The sequence below is a fragment of the Gracilinanus agilis genome, chromosome 2 (genome assembly GCF_016433145.1).
Source record: "Gracilinanus agilis isolate LMUSP501 chromosome 2, AgileGrace, whole genome shotgun sequence".
NCBI classification, from domain to species: domain Eukaryota; kingdom Metazoa; phylum Chordata; class Mammalia; order Didelphimorphia; family Didelphidae; genus Gracilinanus; species Gracilinanus agilis.
In genome coordinates this window covers 682,766,540-682,779,940 of record NC_058131.1, presented here as the reverse complement: position 1 = coordinate 682,779,940, position 13,401 = coordinate 682,766,540, and the positions used below count along the sequence as shown (strand labels likewise).

Genomic DNA, 13,401 nt, shown 5'->3' with positions numbered 1-13,401 from the left:
TCTCTCTCTCTCTCTCTCTCTCTCTCTCTCTCTCTCTCTCTCTCTCTCTCTCTCTCTCTCCTCATTCCTTCCTAATGCCATGACAGAAAACACATACCACACATACAATGAAAAACTTATGAAGGGAAAAAAAGTGAAAGATGACATGCTTTCATCTGCAATCAGATTCCCCAAATTCCATTTGGATAACATTTTTTATCATGAGTCCCTCAGAGTTATCTTGAGACCTTATTTTGCTGATAATAGATTGGTCCTTCACAATTGATCATAGTACAGTATTTCTGTTACTGGATGCATTGCTCTCCTGGTTCTGTTCACTTCACTTTGCATCACTTCATATAAGTCTTTCCAGAATTTCCAGGTTTTTTTAAACTCATCCTGCTCATCATTTCTTATCATGCAATAGTGGTACAATTGTGTACCACAATTTCTTCATCCATCCCCCAACTGATAGACATCCCCTCAGTTTCCAGTTCTTTGCCACTACAAAGAGAGCTGAAAAACTATTTTCTTTCTGAGTAAGTCCTTTGCCTCTATTCCAGAGGCTCTTCATATTTGAGCCAGTTAGGTAGCTCAGCAGACAGAGCACTGAGTCTAGACTCAGGATGACTTTTATTCAAATCTAGCTTCAAATAATTTCTAGTTATGTAATCTTGTGCAAGTCACTTAACTGGTTACTTCAATTTTCCCAACTGTAAAATGGTATTAATAATAGCTCCTCCCTCCCAGGGTTGCTGTAAAGATCAAAGGTGATAATATTTGTAAAGTAGCTAACAGTGTCTAGAAAAAAGTAGGAGCTATATGAATGTTATCATTACTATTACTAATAATATAATTTTTAGTTGAAATACCTCATGGTTCAGCACAAGCTTAAGGATGATATAAATTAAATCAGTTGTATAATGAACTATTTTCTTCATCAAAACTTTATTATCTGTTGCTTTAAAAATCATTAGTCTCTCTAATATTTACATTAAAGTAAGAAGTTACTTGAGAAGTTGTTGAATATTAATACTTTTTGCACATTACTATTGTATATATAAAGGAACCTTAAGAATTTCCATATTTTTATACAGTTCTACAGATTGAATTGATGAGACAGGAGTTGATTTCTCTGGAGGGTTAACTCATGTTATTTTATGTCTTGTGTTGTTATATAATGTTTTATTTTTTTAGGTGTACCAGAGGAAGTTGTGGTCTGTCTTAGCTTAACATTACTATTCCTTTTGGATTTCATTTCATTCTGTTTCCTGTTGATTTCTTGTAGTTGTATCCTGTAGTGGTTTCTAGGCTAGAGCTTACCAAGAGTGGTTTTGCAAGAGTGAAGTCTTCTCATGTAACACCTGACTCAATCCTGGGTGATTATGGCCACATTTCATAGGAGACAAAGTTAAACAAGTAGCTGAATTCTCCCTTCTGATGAGAAATATGAAAGCTCTAGATAAAGAATGGAATGTTTTCTTCATTGTTGTGGGATCTTAAAATCTTAAGAACTAGAAGGATCCTCTGAGGTAATCTACTCCAACTCCTGTCTAAATCAATATCCCTGAGAAAGGATCATTCATAGCCTACTTGAAGGACTTCTGTGACAGAGAAGTAGTTACTCATTCAGGCTCCGTACTCCATTTTGGAAGAGCTTCAGTTGTTAGGAAGTTTCCCCTTTTATAAGACACCTTAAAGTCTGGGAGTTTTATTGCTTCTCAGACTTTCAAACAAAAGGCAAAAAATTTTTAAAAAGTGGATTGGGCAATAGACTCCCCAGTATTCACTAAGCATTTTTCATTCTTGTCTTCACTACTCCTTCTGCATGGCAAGACTCAGAGAATATTGAAAGACAGGAGGTCCTGGATTCAAATCTACCCTCAGATACTTCCTAGCTGTGTGACCTTGGGCAAGTCCCTAGCCCTTAGTGCTCTTTGCCTTTGAAACCAATACACAGAACTAATTCTAACATAAAAGGTAAGGGTTTTTAAAAAAAGAGAGGGTTTGAAGAAGACTTGTGCATATAAATGTTTAACAATGGCTCTCTGAAAAAGATATGCATGAATGACCTATCTATATATTTTTATTTTTATTTATATTTTTTATTTTATTGATTAATTATGAAAACTTTTCTGTGGTTACATGATTCATATTCCTTCCTTCCACCCCTCCCTCCCTCCTCCCATAGCCAACACACAATTCCACTGGGTTTTACATGTGTTATTGATCAAGACCTATTTCTATGTTATTGATATGGATCTACATCCCCAATCATATACCCATCGACCCATATGGTTAAGTAGTTGTTTTTCTTCTGTGTTTCTGCTTCCACAGTCCTTTCTCTGGATGTGGATTGTGTTCTTTTTCGTAAGTTCCTCAGAATTGTCCTGGATCATTGCATTGATTCTAGTAGAGAAGTCCGTTACAATTGATTGTGCCACAGTGTATCAATCTCTGTGTATATGGTTCTCCTGGTTCTGCTCCTTTCACTCTGCATCAATTCTTGGAGGTTGTCCCAGTTCACATGGAATTCCTCCAGTTCATTATTCCTTATAGCACCAACAGATACCACAGTTTGTTTAGCCATTCCCCAATCTAAGGGCATCCGTTTGTTTTTTCAATTTTTTGCCACATGACACATATTTAAATTTAATCTGGAATATTAACCTGTTTTCTATCACTCTCTTAAGACCAGGAAATCAACAGAACATTAAGTCAAGCCCTGATTTATAGCATTTACTGATTTCTAGGTATAAATACACTGAAAATATTTGAGCTGGCAGCAGCAGACCTCTGGTCAGGTCCATGATATCTTTTGTAGATTGTTGGATACAGTTCGCTCGAAAATATTTTTAAAGGAAGGTAAATTTACAGTTAATGGAAACTAAATGAAGCATTTTGACTTTAAATCTGGTAAGAAACTAAAGACATTGACTTCAATCCTACTAGCAGAGGGAAGTGAGTTAAAAAAGACAGACTATATATGTGTGTGCTCTCATTAGCTGCCAAGTTGTCTAATGTTATTTAAAAAATTAACCTCTGAAACCTAAGATTCTTAGAGATGATAGATATTTTTCTTCTAGAAGAGTGAAATATAGCTAGAAGTTTTTTCATTTCCTGATGACTTGGTGTGTGAAGGCTTGCCTTTTCTCCCTAAACAAACTAAAAAATAAGCTTCTGGGCTATAAACTAAGAAACAAAATTGCAGAATTAATCCTTCCCTTTATGGGGAACAGTTGGGAGATTTTGGTCTAGGTCCATAAAATGTAGTCATAGTATATATTAAATTATGACTGCTGTGAATTTATTTTAGGGTGCCTTATTTAAACTTGTTATGATCTTTCTTATAATTTAAAAAGAGAAACACTAACATATTTATTACTTAGAAGTATTGAAATATTTTTACCCCCCTGAATCTTACCACCACTCCCTGTCCACTGTAAAGTATGGAAATCTCTATTTTCCCATAAAAATGGAAACCTGAGAAGCTATCATTGGAGCTACCTCCCTATTATACATTTTAGGCACAGGATTAAGCCTACAATTAAGACTACAATCTTTCAGCAAGACTACAAAACATATCCTTTAATAAATATCATTTGAATATAGAAATCTAGTTCACAGAAGAGTAGTTAATTCTAAACTGTGTGACTTCTCCAATTTTTATTGGCCATTTTACTTGGAAAAATAGATTTACTCACTATTTGCTACTCATGATGGCCCTTTATGCAACTAGCATTTTATGGGAAAGAGTTAAACTTGGGTAATCCTGACTTTTCGAGGGATAGTTCTGAACATATGTACCCATGGATAAGCAATATTTTCTGTCATATATGTAATATATATATATACATATATATACATACATACATATATATATATATATATATATATATGTAATTCTAGTATGATAGCCCTTGGATACTGGAGCACCATACACTTCAACAATCTGAACCAGAGGTATTTCTGTGAGTTCTAAAGATCTTAAAATGAGGACATAGTTTTACATTTAGTGGGAAAGGTATTTCCAAATGAGTGATTAAGTGTTACATTCATATATAAAATAATGAGGGGAAATATTCATTTGTAAGATTTCATTTTTCATTAATTTTTCAGTCATTTCTGCCTTTTTGTGACCCCATTTGGGGTTTTCTTGGCAGAAGTTCTGGAGGGTTTGTCATCTCCTTTTCCAGATCATTTTATAGATGAGAAAACTGAGGCAAACGGCATTAAGTTATTTTCCCAGAGTCATACAACAAAAGTGTCTGGGACCAGATTTGAACTCAGGGAGAGAATCTAACCAATTCCAGGGCTGTTTCTCTACCCATTGTACCACCTAGCTGTCTTGATTTAGATGGTTGTAATGAGAACTGGCCATTAGGAAGCTGTAGAGATAAAAAGGTACCATGGATTGAATAGTTGAAAGTCAGTGCTTAATGGGAAATAGAGGTAATATGGTGTCCAGCAGGGAAAAAAGATTCAATAAAATCTGGGCAATGACATCATCAAAAGATACTGGATGGCCTAAAGAAGCAAAAAATAAATTGTCATTCTGTGCATGTGTCCTATTCACACATGTAACACTCATGTGAATTCCTCTTTCATGCAAATACCCTGGCTATACATGTTTCTTAAGAATGTAACTCACATATATTCCCTAGGCATGATCCATTTCCATAATCATATCATAAGCTTTGTGAGCATTCTTATCTTTGCTTTATGGGGTGCTGAATCAAGGTACAAGGCTGACACTCATTACCCCTCCTTCTCTGATCCTCTGGGACGGAGTGAAGATGATGTTATATCTCAAAGACTGAAATTGAGATGGATTCTTTGTTTATGTTGTTTTGAAATCTCTTTGGATAGTGCGTTGCCTCATTGAAATCAGAAGACTAGTTGGGTTAGATTAACCCTTAGTTCCAGATTTCTGTATTGCCAGAATAACATATTTGGAATAGTTTTCTACTACCATTATCTGTGAGTTGCTTAATCATGATTAAAATTCCTAAAACATATGTCTTTATGGAGGGGTTGTTGTTGAAATTGTCTAGTTTTCCCTTTGGATTATAAACTCTTTGAGGGTAGGACCATGTCTTCACAGTGTTCTAAGAAAAAAAGCCTGTCTTTCAATCATTAGTTACTTCAAAATTAATCATGTGAAGTAATCAGATTTTTCCTCTAGGAAAAGAATTGCAATAACATATTGGTTTTTAGCTTCAAAGGCAGCTACACAAAAACTTATATTTGGAGATTTTCTACATGGAATTATTGTAAAATATCTTCCAGTAAATTCCTGAAGAAGTACATTTAGTCAGTGTTTCTGGATTAGACTCAAAGTCTAGTTAAAGTGTAGTCAAAGACAGAAAAACTCCCCTGCCCGGTGTTTGGTCCCAGTTTTCAAACCTAAACCAATTAAGTACAGTTTACGAGTTCCTCTTTCAGCACTATAATTTTTCTAGCTTTTATCATTCTATGATATCAGTTTCAAATACAGGAACCCATGAAGAAATTCCCTAACTGTAGAACTTTGTTTATTTCATGAAGATGAAGCAGCAAAGCTTGAACTTAATTAATCCTTCAGGAGTATTCAGGGGGAAGGTCTTTGGGGAATATTTCCCATATGACCTCAATAAAAATACAAAGAGCTGGTCATTCTGAGATGATTTTAGCTACTTTTATTTTAAAGGCCAAAATAAGAAAGGAAAAGTTAGAGGAGAACCATATTAATTATATCACATCCTACCATTTCCAACATTTTAAGAAGGTTGTTTCTTTTTCTTTTAAGAAGGTAAGTTTCACATTTGTAGAAATTAAAGGATTGGGTGAAATCTTTCATTTTAATAGTTACATTAATATTTGATTTTGAGTGAGAAGACCTGAATTCAAATCCTGTCTTTGATGTTAATGACCTATGTTAATATATTAGACAAGATATTTAGCTTCTCTGGGTATAACTTTCCTCATATATAAAAGGAATAAAAGGTTGGACCAGAAGGGTTTAAGTGCTTTCCAGCTTGGGATCAATGATCCCATAACCATTCCTTTTGTTTATGTTTTATGGTTGAAGAACAAAAAAAAGGAAGGACCCTTTGGATTTGTTTTTATCAGAATTATGTGAAAAATGTTTGTAAGTGTCTGTAAAATGATTTTTAAACTCCCAATTCCCCCTACCATAAAAGATTAATCTCTAGCCACATCTACTACTCATTATATAACCAATATCTGTACTTGATCACAAGAGGAAATGAGAGAAACCTTAGTACAATGTGGTTTGGGTTTTTAATATAAACCATGGAAGGTCATAACCAACAGCAATTCCTGTACCACTCTTTTAAAAATCATGCCAATTCAGCATAGACCTCCTTGTATTTCCTGTAGAAATCTGGTGCAACTGAGATTTGAGTTCTTTTCTAATAGCAGCTGCTGGTCTAAGTAGCCACAGTTACTTTTTTTCAGATTTTACAAAACCCAAGGAGAAGGAGGATATCATCACAGGATCATAGATCAAGAGTTAGAAGGGACCTCAAAGAACCCCTAGCCAAATCTCCTATTTTACAGATGAGGAAACCAAAGTCTAAGAAGAGAAAGTCGGTTGCCCATTGTCATACAGACAGGAAGAGTCAGAGATGCAATTTGAACCCAGGCCCTCTGACTCTAAAGTAACTGGACCCTCTACTGTACAAGAATAGGAATAAATAAGCAATAAGCAAACACAGGAATGGTCTTGGAAGGTTTATTTTCCTCTTGATGATGGTATGTTCCATTTTGAAGAGAGGAGATTGTCATCAATGGCATGATTCTGACATTCACTAGTTCACAGATCCATTATTTCCCAAAAGTCCAGGCTGTTTAGAGCTTGGACAAAAGCTTTCCAATAGAAATCAAGTTACCCAGAGTGGCCAGATTCCCAGGCCAGAGCAAAATATCCTTTTTAACCTGTCACACATCACTGATAACTATGCCTTCAACTTATTCTCAAAGAATAAGAACAAAATCACAATTCATAACCATGTTTCCACAGAAGGTTCAGGATTCTAATATCAGGAACATACACCCTCACTGCCCTTCCTGAATGCAAAGGGTTCAAATGTAATTGTTGTCATGGAAAGAACACTAGATTTAGAGTTAGAGGACCAGAATTTACTGCCAATCTTGTCACTTTATGCTCAAACAAATCTTTCCTCTCCTTTGAACTTCAATTTCCTCACCTGGAAAACGAAAAGGATAGGCTATTGGGAATATCCTACAGTAAATAAACTTTAAAAATTTTTGATAACTATATTTAATAGGACTGATGCATTATATGACTCTATGTATTTTATTTTATACACTGAAAATCATTACTCCAAGAAGAGGTCAATAGATTCCACTAGAAACTGTCAAAGAGTTCCAAGTCCAAAAAAGCTTAAGGACCATTGGATTTCTAAGCTTCCTTCTAGCTCGAATATTGATTAAAGTTGGAGCAGATGAGTGATTCAGTGGATTGAGACCCAGGCTTGGAGACAGGAGATCCTGGGTTCAAATCTGGCCTTAGACAGTTTCTAGCTGTATAATCCTGTAAAAGTCACTTAATTCCCATTGTCTAGTCCTTACTGCTTTTCTGCCTTGGAACCAATACACAGTATTGATTCTATGATGAAAAGTAAGGGTTTTAATAAAATAAAGTTTGATTATGACTCTGATGAATGTACTAAACAGGCTTTAGATGATGAGAGTAGGAAACAGGAAGGGAAGGGACATGGGTCTTCAGTGACTTTAATTCATCTGCAATTTTTATTATCCCAGGGAATTGATCAAGTATTCTGAGAGATTGACTTGTCCATTGTCCTATAACCAGCGTGTGACTGAAATAGGACTCTAAATGAGGTCTGTAGGACTGAAATCTGGCCCCTTACTTACTGTAATGTGCTCTGTTTCAGATCCTCTTCTATCCTTTTATTTCAAGGTTGCAGGGATGAATCTTCCTTCTTTTCTTTCCATAAACACCACAGATCACTTCTGGGGTGGGGCTTCCTTTTCATATTCCCAGTCTCAGGATGATGAATTCCTCTGAAGGTTTTCTAAGATCTGTTTATGAGTAGTAGAGGAAGGGGAAATAAGCAAGGAGAGAAATGACTCCCTTTCCATCTCCCACACTTAGTCTTTCCAGTTTGTTTTGATAAGGTCATACATCTAGGTCATATACAAAGGGCTTTGTAAATGAAAGATTGCATTAATAATTTCCATTCTAATAAAGAAGCAAAGGCATGTGCATAAATAACAAGAATAAAAAGCAGAATAATATAAGCCTATATAAAAGGTACACAAAGATGATGTGATCTTTCATTCAGGGGCTGATTATTCCTACCTAAATTGTCAGCTTTAATAATAATTTAATTAACTAATAATTATTTAATAAAATGGCAGGCTTCATGGAAGTGTAATCTGAAATGGTCCTCAAAGGACAGGTAGGCTTTTAACAAACAGAGATAGGAGAGAGGTAAAGGATGGTATTTTAGGTACAGGTTAATAGGATATGAGATAATAATGGCTACCTGTAGGAGTGGAGGAATCCTTCAATTCACTTTGAAAGCCCAGAGGGGAGACAGATCAAAGAGACCAAATTTTTGACACAACCTGGAAATGATTAAACTCAAGACATCCTTTCTCCAGCAAAAAATGTTTACTGGGAATAAGAGGACCAATGGGAGGAAATGAGGAGAAAATACCAAACAGAATTTCCATTTCCAAAGCACTCTTCTTAGGCACTGTTGGGGAGAGGGGATGATGTTGGGAAAATCTGCAATTCCTGAATTACCACTAATAATAGTTCACATATCCATATGTTTTAAGGTTTGAAAAGTGCTTTACAAATATTGTCTCATTTTATCCTTGGCACTGTAGGGTATGAGATGCATGTAGGGTATGAGATGCTGGGAAATGGTTATTATTTCTGTTTTGCAGATTAGGAAATTGAGGCAAACAAAATAAGCAACTTTTCCAGGGTGACACAGCTTGTAAGTTTTCTGAGGACAGATTTGAACACAGTTCTTTCTGACTCCAAGTCCAGAGCTCTCTCCATCCCATCATCTAGCTGCCTCGAAAAATAAAAAGCAAACAAAGAAACAAAAAAATTTGGAGGAAGAATGTCCAGATTTAGGTCATGACTTCATTCCTATCTATATAAACTTAGGTAAGTCATTTTATAGCAGATGTCAGTCAGTCCACAAACATTTACTAAGAACCTACTATATTTTAGATATTGTTAAGTATTATATTTGGAGATTCAAAGAATGGGATAGGACAGTTCCTGCTTTTAAAGAGCTCATAGTCCAATGAGGGGGTTCAACATGTAAAAAATGATGTACAAACAAGTTATAGAGAGAATAAATTGGAGAAAATAAACAGAGAGAAATGGATGTAGCAGAAAGGGGCATGTGTACGCCATCAGAAAACTTAGATTCAAGTCTTGACTCTGTTACAATTTAATTATGAGACTTTGAGCAAGTCATTTAAAGCAGATCTCCATTTCTTCATCCATAAAATGGGAACTCTAATAGCATTTATTTCCCAGAATTTCTGTGAAAGTCAAATGAGATAATATAACAGTGATATATATATATATATATATATATATATATATATATATATATATATATGCACACACACACACACACACACACACACACAATAGCAGAGATCTATAGTAAGATGGTTAACAGCTGGGTTTGGATAATAGCCTTTGCCTGGTTTGTGGTATGGGAGGGGGAATTTGTTTCATTAAAAAAAAAAAGGAACAAAATGTGATTTTGCCCTCTAGCATTTAAAGTCTTGTGTAAATGCCAACCATTATGAATGAATTGAGGCTTCTCTGAGTCTTCCCTGCCCCACCCCCTACATCCATACCTCCTACAAGCTTCTGAAGGGGATCTCTCACACCTGATTGTTTTACAGACGTCTCCGGGTGGTTGGTGGTGCAGTGGATAGAGCCCTGGAGTCAGGAAGACACTCTTTTCTGAGTTCAAATTTGCCCTCAGATGCTAACTGTAAGTAGAATATGACTCAATAATAGCAACAAAATCACAGCATCTCATACCCTACATGCATTTTGAATTTAGTACATTGTTCCTGGGTAACATGAGAAAGTACCAAAAATACAGTTTTGACTTGGAGGTACCATGGTTAATTTAAACCTCTAAAGGCTATACAACTTCTCCTTCCCTTCCCTTTGCTTTCAGTGGGGCTGCCTGGGAAGAGGGAAGAGATGGGAAATTGTTGCTTTGCGGGTTTTTCTGGGAGGTAGTTTATGGGATTGAAGAATTTCTTATGAGTGAAAGCTAAAAGAAGTTCATATTAAATCTTTTGCAAGTGACCCAGATTTCTATGGTATTTTAAGGTATTTAAAACACTTTGTTCTAGATAATTCTGTGAGATAAATAGTGCAATTATGATGATCTTTGTTTTTCAGTTGCAGGAAAAAAAGGCTCAGAGAAGAAAAATAATTTACCCAAGGCCACTTAGCTGGTATAGGTCAGAGGTTAAACTGAAGCTCCAAACTTTGGACTTTAAAGTCCGAGTCCTTTCCATGATAAAAAGGAACCAACAAGATAGTGAAGGCACAGTCTTTGCCTTTAAAGAGATTAATAATAATAATAACAAGCCTGGATATGGAATCTAGGTAGCACAGTGGATCGTGTACTTGACTTAGAGTCAAGAGGACCTGAGTTCAAAGCCAGTCTCTGACACTAGCTGGGCAAATCACTTAACCTGGTTTGCTTCAGTTTCCCCATCTGTAAAATGAGTTGGAGAAGGAAATAGCAGTTTCTCTGCCAAGAAAACCCCACATAGTGTCATAAAGAGTCAGACATGACTAATTAATAAAAAAAAATGAGAACCAAAATTGAGTATTTGATATTCATGAAGCACTTTACAAAGAGTATCTCATTTGATCCTTGAAACAAACTTGGAGATAGATGCTACTCTTAGCCCCATGTTACATTTGAGATCAATGAGGTAGACAGAGGTTATGACTTGTGCAGAGCTGCATAGCTAAAAAAGTCGTATGAATCTGGATTTGAACTCAAATCTTCTCCACTGCAGGACCAGTGTTTTATCTATTGCCTCACCTAGCTGCCTTCTGAGGAATAAATGAATGGAAACAAAGATGTACCATGGGGCAGGAGAAAAGCGAGAGGATAAAGAAAGGAGGAGTTTGGGAAAGGTCAATGACTGCTGGGAAAGGAACTGAACCTCTTGATGGTCTTATTTGGGCCATGTATCAACGTTAGTATTTTTTTTAATTAGGTGATTTAAATTGCTGACAATTATGATTTCTAACTCGGTCAGGAAAACCACTCTAGAGCTAAAATCTTTTTCAGATTTAATTCAAACTCTCTCATGTCTCTGCTAAAGCTCTACCGAATCATCCAGTACATCGTGAGGGAGCTTCTAATCTGTCAGACTTCCTCTGGCTGATTCAAGAGAGGAATCTCCAAATCAAATGGCACTGAGCAACCAAACTCTGGTGACAGAGTTTGTTCTACAGGGTTTTTCAGAGATACCTCAACTCCAGCTCCTCCTCTTTATCTCTTTCCTTCTTCTTTACCTCATGGCCCTCACTGGCAACATGGTCATTGTCATGGCCATATGTCTGGACTCCAACCTCCACACTCCCATGTACTTTTTCCTTGCTAACTTGGCTATCATAGACATAGGCTGCACATCTACAGTTCTGCCCAAATTGCTGGAGAACCTTGTTGTGGAGAAGAAATCCATCTCCTTTAATGGCTGCATGACCCAGTTATTCTTCTTCTCTTGGTTTTTGGGGACTGAGCTCCTACTCTTCACAGCCATGGCTTATGACAGGTATGTGGCCATCTGCCATCCCTTACATTATGGTACCATGATGAACAAGATGGTTTGCACATTCTTAGTGGGCAGTGTATGGACTACTGGTGCTCTCAGCTCATCACTACAAACTGGCCTGATGGTACGATTAACCTTCTGTGGTCCTAATCAAATCAATCATTTTCTGTGTGAAGTCCCTACTTTGCTATTGCTCTCTTGTACTTCCACATATCTGAACGACATAATGATAGTCATTGCAGATGCATACTTTGGGGTGGTCAGTTTTGTGCTCACCATGGTGTCCTATGGCTTCATCATCTCCAATATCCTGAAGATTCGCACCACAGAGGGCAAGAAGAAAGCATTCTCTACCTGCTCCTCCCACCTCATCGTGGTCACCATCTATTATACCGCAATCACATACACATATATGCTTCCAGGCTCCAGTTCTTCAATGGATAATGGCAAAGTGGTGGCTCTCTTGTACACCACAGTCAGTCCCACCTTAAACCCTCTCATCTACACACTGAGGAATAAGGATTTCAAAACAGCCCTCAAAAAATTATTTCCATTTGTTTTGTAAATAATTAGAATTGACCAAGATGGCTTCCTTGAATGTTATTTCTAAACACTACTATGAAATCTAGACACAAGAAAAAATGATATTAATAATCTCTTTATTCAGATTGATAGAATGTTGCTTCTTATAATTGCTCTTTTTCTTATAAATCCTCTTTTCATTGAAAGCCCTTCATAAGCTAGTATCTCCTCTTCCACCAACTTTCAAGGTTTGTTATGCTTTACTTCCCACCAGACACTCTTTGATGTAATGATACTTGCTGCCTCATGAATAATCACTACGTATTTTGAATCTGGGTATTATCACATGCTTAGGTTCTCCCTCCTTCATTTCTCTTTTCTGACTTAACTGGCTTCCTTTATGTCTCAACTAAATTTTTGCCTTTTGGGGAAATCTTTCCCAATCCCTCTTAATTCTAATGCTTTCCTTCTATTAATTATTTCCTTTTATTCTGAACATGGCTTATTTGTTCATATTTATTTGATTGCTTAACCCCTCCACTAAATTGTGAAGTCCTGGAGGGTAGGGAGTGTCATTTGAATATTTTTGTATCCTTGTTGCTTACTACAGTGTCTGGCATATAGTAGGTTTTTAGTAAATGTTTATTGGCTTATAAACTTGGGGTGTTAATTCTTAGATGCTTACCCAATACCTTCAAATGTAACAATATTACTACCTACTTGTAGGAAATTACAGGAAAGTGTATCATGGCTATCTAAAAGTTAAGTATATTGCCTTGAGAGGTAATGGACTCCTGATCTTTGGAGGCCTTCCAGTACAGACTTGATGATCTATTGGAAGGGATGGTACAGAGTGGGTTCTGACCCTAGAGATGGGATGGATTGAATGGCCTCTGATTTCATCAACTTAATTTCTGAATCTATCCCTTTTCCTACCTTGACAAGAAGAGTGATTCTTTAAAAATGTATTTCATCATGAATTTTTGTTTTGCATTATCTATATTTTTCATATATTTCTTCCAAAAGTAGCATCTTTTATAAGAGAGAGAATTT

General features: G+C 36.3%; 1 protein-coding gene across 1 annotated transcript; it reads left to right on the top strand.

Annotated features, from left to right (window-relative positions):
• Positions 1-11,461: 11,461 nt before the first annotated feature.
• On the top strand, positions 11,462-12,391 carry LOC123234360 (olfactory receptor 13A1-like). The gene has a single exon (XM_044660267.1). It carries the CDS (start codon positions 11,462-11,464, stop codon positions 12,389-12,391), a length of 930 nt encoding a protein of 309 aa, XP_044516202.1.
• Positions 12,392-13,401: the final 1,010 nt, after the last annotated feature.